Genomic DNA, 10,896 nt, shown 5'->3' on the forward strand with positions numbered 1-10,896 from the left:
ATTTCCCTTCCCTCTGGACTGGCCATGTGCAGACTGGCCTGCCTGCCCTTTCTTCCTTCTTTAAGGTGAGGCTGTGCAACCTTTTGGAACCTCTGGGCCACTCCGGAAGAAGAATTGTCTTCGGCCACACATTAAATACACAAACACTAATGAAAACTGGTAAGAAAAAAAGGTTTTAAGTAAATTTACGATTTTGTGTGGGGCCTCATTCATGGACATCCTGGGCTGCAGGCTGGACACCCCTAAAAGGGAAGTGATGGGCAGAGGAGAGAGGGCGCTCTCCAGTCTGGATTACCTTACTCTGTCCCCAGAATGGGGATGGTCCCTGGCCAATGGTCAGAGACCGAGGTTCCTAGGAGCAGCTCTCTGCCCCAGGACCACAATTTACTCACTGGAGTGAAGATGCAACAAGCGCCCTCTAGTGGCCCTGAGGCTTCCTGCCGCAGAAGGGAGGAATCCGTAATCTGGGGGAAACCGTGAAAAACTGGGGCAGAGGCCGAAGTTCGGTTTAAAGCCCAGGCCTCCTTCTCACGTGGCACTGCAGCTGGTCGACTTTGGACTTGAAAACATTAAATCTCCTTTCAATTCCGACCAGCCAAGTTCAGCACGTGTCTGTCTTGTGAGCACCATTTAAACAGGTCCCGGGCTTTACAGAACTTTGTCAGTACTGGTCCAGGAAATCAGGATCCCCGTTTTACAGGAACCGAGTCTCCGGGAGTTGATTTGCCTGCGATCGCAAAACTGGACTGCAGCAGCGTGGGGGCCAGGATTCCAGCCCAGGGTCTCCATCCTTCCCTAAGCCCAGCTGCCCAAACGCAGGCATCCAGCTAGGTCCTGTTGGGACAGAGGAGTGGGTAGGCCAGGAGCTCAGAGGCAGGACGTGGCTGACGGCAGCCCACAGCGCCCCCCCACCCCCGCCCCGCGGCCTTGGTGCTGTCTGGCCTACTGCTCTGGGCTCCAGCGTCCCCTGGGGCCTGTCTCCAGTCCTGCTCACTGGGGCTTCCTCCGGCCTCTGTGACTGCAAACTCCGTGCTGCCCTCCCTCCCCTCCTCCCCTTGAACCCCCTTGCTCTCATGTCCAGTGGCAGGCAGGCTGTGGGTCCCTGAGGGCTCGAAGACCTAGCTGCAGTGTCTCTTCTACGCAGAATCTGAGCCCTCCGGTCCTCCCATCTAAGGTCCCTCCTTGAGGTTCCTCTTTCTCCATCCTCACTTGGCTCCTGACCCTCTCCCACCCAGCCAGTTTTTTCTAGTCCTTTGTTGACTTGCCTTTTTCTTCCACCACTGTTGTGTAAGCTCCCCAGACGGGGCATTATTAATTAACCCTTTAAAAAGAGTAAAGGACAATTTATGATTATAAAAGTAATATAATTTGATGGTGGGCAATGTGGAAAATACAAACACATATAAAGAAAAAAAATAAAAGTCGCTCAGAGATTTGCCCCCTGAGTTTTACTTTAAAAATTTCCCCAGGCTCACACAAGTGATTTTGTTTTTCCCAAGTGAAGTCAAATTCACGCTGTAAAATTTTGCATTCTGCCTTTTAAAACACGTGACATATCCTCAGTTGTTCCGTCATCCGCCAAGTTGGCGGTCATCCCGATGCGTGGATGCCCGGTGCTTGTGCCCCAACGGTTATGTGCCGGTCTCTGAGGCGCGACGTGGGCTCCAGCGGATGCTCGGGGACCCTGCTGGGAGCGGGCGAGGGAAATCCGTGCTCGGCCCCTGAGTGCGGACCCTGAAAGTGGAGGATGGGATCAGCCCCGCTCCCGGCCGCGCGCCGACAGGTGTGAATTTCGGGGAAGACTGAGCGGGGCCAGCCGAGGGCTGGGTCACTTCCTATTTCTCGCGATTTCTTCGATCAGGCATATTCCGCAGGTATTGACGTCGCCCGCGACCCAGGCGACCTGAGGCCCCGCCCCTTCGGCTGCAAGCTGGACGGGGGTTTAGACCTGCCCCGGCATCTGGGCGGGACCGTGGGGCGGGGCGGGGCCAAGGGGCGGGGCGCTCCCGCCAAATTGCAGCCCAGCCCTGCGGCGCTGCATTATCGCGAGAGCTCGGAGGGGGCGCGCAGCTCCAGAAGCTCCTCCGCTGGCGTCGGCAGTGCAGTGCGCAGGCGCGGCGGGCGGGAGGGTTTCCCTGGGCTACAGCCGGCGCTGTCGCCCGCTCGTCCGCCGCCCTGCGCCATGGCAGGCTGCGCGGCGCGGGCTTCTCCGGGCTCGGAGGCGCGTCTCAGTCTCGCCACCTTCCTGCTGGGCGCCTCTGTGCTCGCGCTGCCGCTGCTCACGCGCGCCGGCCTGCAGGGCCGCACGGGGCTGGCTCTCTACGTAGCCGGGCTCAACGCGCTGCTGCTGCTGCTCTACCGACCGCCGCGCTACCAGGTGCGGGCCAGCGTCGGGCGAGGACCGGGCGGGCTGGGCGCGGCGCGCCGGCACCCTCCCCGGGGTCTGGGTCGTCCGGGAGAGGGGATACTTCCCCCAGCGTGTTCTGTGGTCGCGAGTTCAGGTGGCAGGAGGGACCGCGCCTCACCCGTCTCGGGGGCGTGGGGCCCTCCACCTGGCGGGGCGGGTTCAAAATTGCAATTGGTGCGGTTCAGCCCCTGCCGTAGGTGCGCGTGGGGTGAGGAGTGAGGGAGCCCACGAGTTCTTTTATGTAATTGAAGGTGCAGAGACCTACCTGCTGTCAAGTCTGAGGTCAGAGGTCCCGCAGTAACATGGAGGGGGCTGGGGGCTAGAGTCCTGGGTGCCCAGACCAGGTTCGCTGCGGTGACCTGGGAGAATCCTGCCCATAAATTAGGTTCACACAGTTTACCCACAGCTCTGAATAATAATGGCAGCTAAAACTTAGGGCATTTGCTCCTACGTGCTTTACATGGATAACCCTCAAGACCGTGCTAAAAGGTAGGTACTGTTATTATCCGCATTCTGTAGATGGGGAAATCGAGGTCTAGAGAGCTAAGTAACTTGCCCAAGGCCACACAGGCAGAGCGGTGGGTGGGGGATTTCCACCCAGGCTCTGGGTGCTTGCCGGTGGCCTGCCTATCCCAGGAAGTAGGGTGTGGGTGCTCCAAGGACAGCAGGTGACAACTTCTTTTGGGTCTCTTTTAGATAGCCATCCGAGCTTGCTTCCTTGGCTTCGTGTTCGGCTGCGGGGTGCTGCTAAGCTTTAGCCAGTCTTCTTGGAATCACTTTGGCTGGTAAGAAGGACTTGGGGAACAGGGGGCTTGAGGCTAGGGTGGGCAGATCCGAGGGTGAGTGGCGGTATTTCTCGTTCCTGTGTCTGATCTCTGGCTGGCTGAAGGCTGTTTAGGGTTCTGTGGAAACGAGGCATCCATCTGTCACCAAGATTCCCACAGCTTGGACCTTGAAGGCTTGTGCCCTCTGGTCGCTTCTGCTGCCCACAGAAGCGATATACCCTGGCACCGTCCACACAGGTGCCCGCAGCGGCAGCTGCCGTGACATCTGCCCCCGTGGCGGGAAGGGGCAAGGCTCTGGCTCGTCTTCACAGGCCTCAGCCATCTCTGATTTCCATTAGGGCACATCTTGTGCATCCCCCGGGGCCAGGGTGGGGTTTTTTCCTACACCCTGATTTCAGTCTAGCCCCACACGCCCTCTAGTCCCCGACATGGGTAGGAACCAGCGGCTTCAAGGTGAAAAGCTTTTCTCCTGTTACCAACACCGAGTTGTCCAGTTCTTTGTTGCTGGAGTTATTTCATGTTTTACAATGTTAGTGTTGGACGTACATCTCTATTTTGCAATGTCCCACTTCCATGTTTTACTGTGTGCAGTGTCATTTTAGAAAGGCGAGAGGGCCTGTAATTCCTTTGTAACCTATGTTTGTTTGTTTTTTTGCCTGTGACATTCAAAAGTGTAGTCCTGCCCTGGCTCGTATAGCTCAGTAGATTGAGCATGGGCCTGTGAAGCAAAGGGTTGCCAGTTCGATTCCCAGTCAGGGCACATGCCTAGGTTGTAGGCCAGGTCCCCAGTAGGGGACACATGAGAAGCAACCACACATTGATGTTTCTCTCCCTCTCCTTCTCCTTCCCTTTTCCTCTAAATAAATAAATAAATAAATAAAACATTTTTTAGAAAGTATAGTTTTTTTTAAGAACTCTCTGCAAACCTGAGGGAGTGACATGGGTGCCTGAGGTCCACTCTCAGACAGGTGGCAGTAGGACCTCATTGCGGAATTTGGGGACAGTTTCACAGACTCAAATCTGCACTTTGACTTATGGCTGTTCCCCTTACCCTGACTTACCTGTCTCTGTCTCTCTTTAATTTCTTACTCCGAAAGTTGAGATTTCACCTGCTTCTTTGTTTTAAATAGGTACATGTGCTCACTGTCATTATTCCACTACTCGGAATACTTGGTCACGGCGGTCAACAATCCCAAGAGCCTGTCGCTGGATTCCTTCCTCCTCAACCACAGCCTGGAGTACACCGTGGCTGCTCTTTCTTCTTGGATCGAGTTCACACTTGAAAACATCTTTTGGCCAGGTCAGTGTGCCCTGCTTTCCCTTCTGGAGGGGGAATGGGTGGCTTCCTCGCCAGCGTGGCGTCCGTGACGTGGGTTCACCTGTCAGGTTTAATCTTCCCGAGTGATTTCCCCTGGCCTCTGTCCTCACTAAGCTCTTTATAGAGGACCGGCTTGTGGATTCTGCTTCTGGAGTTTGAATCGAGGTCATGCTGACCTTTTGTTCTAAGCCTTGCATAATGTAGTGCATCGTGGGATGTGAAGGCCCTACCTTTGATCATTGGAATCCTAATTTTACAGTCCGAGGAGATTTGGATCTAGTCATTTTATGTGATTTGAGAAATTTCATACGAAGCTTTTATTAGCAAAAGCCTCTGCACCAGCACCTACTTGCAAGTGGAACCTCCCGCAGCAAATTAAATCAAATGTATGTCATTCCCAGCATTCAGCAAATGGCCAACGAGGGAAATACTGGGTCCTTCTCTGTTTCACTCAGCTGTCCTTGTCCCCAGGGGAAGGACGGGAGCCTGTGGCAGGGCAGTGTGGGCTGAGAGCCTGCCAGCTCTTTGCTAGGATGCTCTGATGGGGTTGTTGGCACTTGAAACAGATAAACAGCACAGCTTAGGAGGATGTGTTTTGCTTATACTTGAATTTTAATGTGATAACAAATGCCAGTGGTCCACTAGCATGTTTTCCACCATTCCTGTCTTTGGAAAATAGAGTCGTTGTGAGCATCCAGAGAAGGGGACTCCATAGTCCCGAGTCTCCACTTCCCATTTGTCGCCTTGTCTCCTGCAGAACTGAAGCAGATCACCTGGCTGAGTGCCACGGGCCTGCTGATGGTCATCTTTGGAGAATGTCTGAGGAAAGCGGCCATGTTTACAGCTGGCTCCAACTTCAACCACGTGGTGCAGAACGAAAAATCAGAAACCCACACTTTGGTGACTAGCGGGGTGTACGCCTGGTTCCGGCACCCTTCCTACGTCGGCTGGTTTTACTGGAGCATCGGAACCCAGGTACGGTCCCGAGGCTGACACTGGTCTCCTTTCCGCTTTCCTGAAACGTAATTGATGTGTCATTCACATACCACAAAATTCACCACTTCCAAGTGTGTCGTTCAGGTTACAGTGTATCCACAAGGTCGTTGTCCTCTGTAAGTAGGTGCTCCTGCTCCCTGTCACCGTTCAAGCGGGAACTAAATAAAAGTCAAAGGAACTGATTTAATCCTTGACATTTTTTACCACGTGCTTGAAGTACGGGCATCCTGAATTACAAGCTTTCGGTGGGTCTGGGTGCTGCCCCCCACCTGCTGCCCCCCAGCTCCGCCTCTTTAACTTGGATCTGAAGTGCCCAGTGGGCTGAGGACAGCCACGGGGTTGCCGCTCGTTCTCATTGGAAGCGCCATTGAGGAGGCCGAGGTCGAGTATCAGGTTTAACGTGACTGTGGAGGTTTGTTCTGTCTCGGGCTGCAGAGTGAGTTTTGTTCCTTGACCACTGTCTCTCGAATCTGCTCTCTCAGTCCAAGGAGGGCTTGGCCGGAGAACACGGACAGAGCTTAGGAAACTCGCCACCTCGTGAGGGAAACTCAGCCTGGGCCCCAACGTTCCAGGGCATCGCACGGTCTGTGGGGACTCTGGTGGCCCCCAGTGGTCATGGCATAGCCTTTATTTATTTATTTAGATCCTTACCCAAGGACCTGCCTTCATTGCTCTTAGAGAGAGAAGAAGGGGAACAGGGAGAGAGAAAGAAACATGATCAGCTGCCTCTTGTACATGCTGACCAGGGACTGGACCTGCAACTCAGGCGCGTGCCCGGACCCAGGGACTGAACCTGCAACCTTTTGGTGTACGGGACAATGCTCCAACTAACTGAGCCACCAGCTAGTACATAGCATTTGTTTTAAAACTTGCATTTCTGAAACTCAAGACTCTCACATTAACAGTCATGTTCCCTGGCACGAAAGCAGTTATAGTTGAGACATGCAGTTGCCGTCAGTGCTAGCTATGAGCCTGAGGACTGAAGAGTTGTGTTTTTTTTCCAAAAGTTTATTTATTTTGTAAAGAGGGGAAGGGTGGGAGAAAGAGGAGAGAAATATCAGTGTGTGGTTGCCTCTCGTATGCCCTCTACTGGGGACCTCACCAGCAACCCAGGCATGTGTCCTGACTGGGAATCGAACCAGGGGCCCTTCGCTTCACAGTCTGGTGCTCAATCCACTGAGCCACACCATTCAGGGCTAAAGAGTTTGTATACTTCCTTGGCCATAGATCTTTGTACACTGTGACCCAGTACACGCGTGTGTAAATGCAGAGCAAGCCTTTCCCAGGACGGCAACTTGCCCTTCCTGTGTAACAAGGCACTCTGTTTTCTGCCTTATTATAATTTCTAAGGCTGTTTGTGATTTCGTGGCTCAATACCGCTCGTGGCCTGCGATGAGCAAACTCCACTCTAGGTCATGCAGAGAGGCGTCTGCCGCAGTGAGGGCACAGGCTCAGGGGTCACTGGCCGGGCGTGTCCCGGCTTTGACGTTGATTGGTTGGCCTCCCTGTCTGCATGGGTCACGTGGGAGAGTGGCAGCAGCAGCACCTTGGGTCTGCTCTGGGCTGGGTGGCTTGTTGGTTGTAAAGGGCTGAGCACGTGCTGGGAACAGAAGGCAGCACTGGGTGGGTACACAGTGATGAGAATAAGAAGTTGAAGGCGTGTGCCTGCCTCTCAGTGGAAGTCACCCCCTTGGGGAAGACACCCATCTGGCAGGTCAGTCAGCATGGCCAGGAGTGGGCCAGTGGGTTCCCCGGCAGCGCAGGACGTTCCCGAAGGGCTGGATGAGCTCTTGGCTTGGAAGGACTCTTTGGAGATGGATCAGTGGACGAGACGTTCTCATAAGTGGAAAAACCATATGAGTCTGGAGGTGAGAGGCAGCCCAAGTGCATGTAGCCGGGATGGGGGGCGAGACTGGAAGAGGTGGGCTCAGGTTCCGCACTCCCACCAGCCCAAGGAGGCGGGTTAGACCTTGAAGTTTTCTGAGCAGGGGAGTGATTGGATGGAGGAAGTCGTTTCGAAAGCTCAGTTAGATAGTAGTGTATCGGGGACACAGGTAGGCAGTGGGGCCACAGGCAGGGACCAGGCTGCTGTGAGGTGGGAGGGAGCGTGTTAGGCTGTGCTGGCCACAGACAGGACGGCGAGGGGAAGGCAGAAGGTGGGTGCACCAGATGAATGGGAATCTGCTCATGGGGGACGGAGGGGGAGCTGTTCCACCCCAGTTTGGGGCCGAAATCCAAGAGGTTGGTCTTCCCACGCGGGATCAGCCCTTCAGGTGAGAGACGACAGAGAGCACGTGGTAAAGCCACTGTGATGCGGGTTCAGTGCCGGTGGGGCAGTAACGGTGTGGCCGACTCGATGGCACACTGACTGCGGCCCTCGGTGACCCTGACTGCAGTTCGTGTTTTGAGCGTCTCTCAGGCCCTCGGTGGGAAGTCCTCTGTGGGTGCTGGCAACAGCAGGTGCCGTGAGAGTGCACAGCGCTGGTCCCTCTGACCCCGCTCACCCTCCTGTTTCCGTCAGGTGATGCTGTGCAACCCTGTCTGTGGCGTCGGCTACGCTCTGACGGTGTGGCGCTTCTTCCGAGACCGCACGGAGGAGGAGGAGATCTCACTCATCCACTTTTTTGGGGAGGAGTACCTGGAGTACAAGAAGCGGGTGCCCACAGGCCTGCCTTTTATAAAAGGGGTCAAGGTGGAGCTATGACACGCCAGGGGCCATGGGGCCACCCACCTCTCGCAGCCCAGGACAAGACGGCCTCTGGCCAGCCTCTCTGCAGAATGGATCTTCTTAGTCATTTTCTATGTCACCATCTACTCTCCTGGAATATCACTTAAGACCCAATGGTCAGAAGGCCTTAGGACCAAAGGACTGCCCCCTTCCCCCCAGCTTCCCAGAGCGGTGTGTTCTTGGGCTGAGTCAAGGCAGGGCGAGGACGGAAGATGGACAAGGAGCAGTAACAGCAATATTCGGCTGTGCCCCTGTCCCAGAGCGCGCAGGCCGCGTGCCAGTCTTCAAGGCCGCCTTGTGTCTAGGCTGTAACTGAGACCTGTCTGGAGGGGCCGACCCGTCCCTCTGAATGAGGCTTCCCCAGCAGGAAGGGGAGTGCGGGCCCCAGGGCTTTTTAGTTAGAAACGCACAATACACTGCAGGTCTTCCCTGTAGCTGGACAGCAGCACGGCTCCGACCTCCTCATTTCCGCCCCGTGCGCGGGCATCTGCGCGTCCTCAGGTCCACGTCCTCCCCGTGAGGCGCTTGCCCTCCACGTACTTGCTCACACCTACAGATCCGCTTTTTACAAGTAGCAGTATGAATTCAAAGGGGACACGGCGTTTGTAGCCCCGCCTTTTACTTGGCAGAGAGGAAGCGGGACACTGAGCCAGTTTGGCTGAGTGGCTTTGTGTTACCAGGGAGCCCGGGCCCCTGCGCCTTCCAGGCTCCTGGCTCCCACCCGTCTCCCAGGTGGGGGCTGTTGCCAGTGGCAGGCACGTCCAAGGCGGTCACTTGTCCTTTATCCAAGAAATGCCCACTGAGCTCCCGCTCTGTGCAAGGGGTTGTTAAACACTGAGAAGTACTGCTCTCCATTTATTTGGCATTTTATTATTTTGCCACAGCATATAGTTTTGTGTTTTGCTTTAAATCTATCACCTATTGATTTCTATGTTCTGATCTCAAAACTTCATAGTCCCTCATGCCATTTCAGACTCTTCCAGCAGGGTTCAAGGGCACACACAGCTACAGAATTCAAGTCGACTCGTGAAAGTCTGAAATAGAGCAACCAGCCCCACCTGAGAGTCAGTCATCCTTTTGTTTTCCGAGTTCAGGGAGAGCGGTTGGCTCCGTGAGTCGAATACAGAGACTTCGAGGCCCTTGTTGAACTCGGACGGGACAGGAGCTCGGTCTCGGTGTGAGGCCCTTGCGTGTGGTTCTGCGGTGGCGCCGGGACGCAGGAACGGGTGGTGGCGGAGCCCCGCCGCCACACCACACCACACCACACCGCGCAGCTTCCCCGGAGCCACCTACCTTTCTGTGCCTAGACCGCCCCATCCGCAGAATGGGGTCACTACCACCTACCTCACAGGGGTGTCGTGAAGACTTGGAAGAACAGTGTCGGATGTTTCCAGTACTTAGGTGAAAGATGACGGTAATGGAATCCACACTGTCAGAAGGAGTTACACAAAAACGGACACTTTATGAACCGTGCCAGACCCTGGAAACGTGGGCTGAAAAGAGCGTTTACCAACGCGAATTGGTATTAATTTCTAGAATTCATGGCCTAATTAGTTTTTTCCTTATTTTATATACCAAAGAGTGTGCGGGTTCGTCCGTCGCTGGCGTGGCACTTGCTGGCGTGAGGACCAGAGAGACCCGCCCAACGGCCCTGCAGAGTCCTGCTGTCAGACCGGCCGAGGCCGCTGCCGGAGCCCTGGTGGGCCCACGGGACGGCCGCACGCCCGGTCTGAATGCGACTCGGGTTAGATCAGCTGTAGACTTGCTCCCCGGACCACACTTGGCAGGTGAAATCCCACTTAGGAGGACCACAGGGGGAGAGAGTGGCAGCCGTCCCAGCCCTCTAAGGGGGATGGCTAGCTGCACCAAGTGGGCGGGGCATGGACCCAGCTTTCATGACCCCCGGGGGGCCATGTGGTTTGTGTTTTATTGCTGGAGAGCAGCTAATGGCAGTCCTGGCTTTGTGGACAGGGAGCGAAGGTCTGTTCTTCCTCCACCTGCCGGAGGTCCCAAAGCCCACCTTCCTGGCCCCCAGGGGCTCAGAAGGCAGGCCTTGCTCTGCAGGTGCTGCCCCTGCCCCCCGGGCTTGCCATTCTCTTCAGCTTTCAGGGAGCAGGTCTGGGGTGGGGGCCCTGAGAACATTCACACCCTCAGAGTGATCCCAGGGCGGTAGTCAGCAGTTACTCGGGGATAAAAGATGAACTGTTTAGGGACAGGGTTTGGCAAGTGATTGACTTTGGCCTGGCTCTGAGACTTAGCTTATTTTTAACTGTATAAATTTAGCAGTGACGGTGTGTTGAGCAGAGAATCAGGTCAATGAGGTACAGGCTTTCTGGGTGCTCCCCAGAGCTTTGTGGGCAAAGGCCACATCTCCAGTTGCCTCACATTAAAAACTGTCAGGAGATTTTTTTCCATTGCAGGTTTTAAAGCGCAGATTCTTAAGTAGAACACAGGCACTGCACAGAAAAAAGTTACTTTGAAGCCGCATGAGAGGACACATTTTACAGGGATTTGCAGGCGGGACTGAGAACGGCAGTTACAGCACAGGGTGGGGGTCGAGCCCCCCGCCCCTGCCCTGTCCATCCAGCCCTCTGGGCCGAGACACGGTGGGGAGATACCGCTGAGCTGGCTCCTGTATTAACAGATTAGGCTCCGCAAGCCT

The 10,896-nt window shown here is 55.2% G+C and overlaps 1 protein-coding gene across 1 annotated transcript; it reads left to right on the top strand.

Moving 5' to 3' along the window:
- The first annotated feature begins 2,149 nt into the window (after window positions 1–2,149).
- Window positions 2,150–10,781, top strand: ICMT (isoprenylcysteine carboxyl methyltransferase). The gene is made up of 5 exons (XM_037062096.1): window positions 2,150–2,377; window positions 3,104–3,192; window positions 4,323–4,492; window positions 5,268–5,485; window positions 8,028–10,781. Exons 1-5 carry the CDS (start codon window positions 2,183–2,185, stop codon window positions 8,208–8,210), a joined length of 855 nt encoding a protein of 284 aa, XP_036917991.1. The 5' UTR covers window positions 2,150–2,182; the 3' UTR covers window positions 8,211–10,781.
- Window positions 10,782–10,896: the final 115 nt, after the last annotated feature.

This window comes from Sturnira hondurensis, unplaced genomic scaffold (genome assembly GCF_014824575.4).
Source record: "Sturnira hondurensis isolate 20B ecotype Veracruz unplaced genomic scaffold, ASM1482457v3 Scaffold0013931, whole genome shotgun sequence".
In the NCBI taxonomy this organism is placed as follows: Eukaryota; Metazoa; Chordata; class Mammalia; order Chiroptera; family Phyllostomidae; genus Sturnira; species Sturnira hondurensis.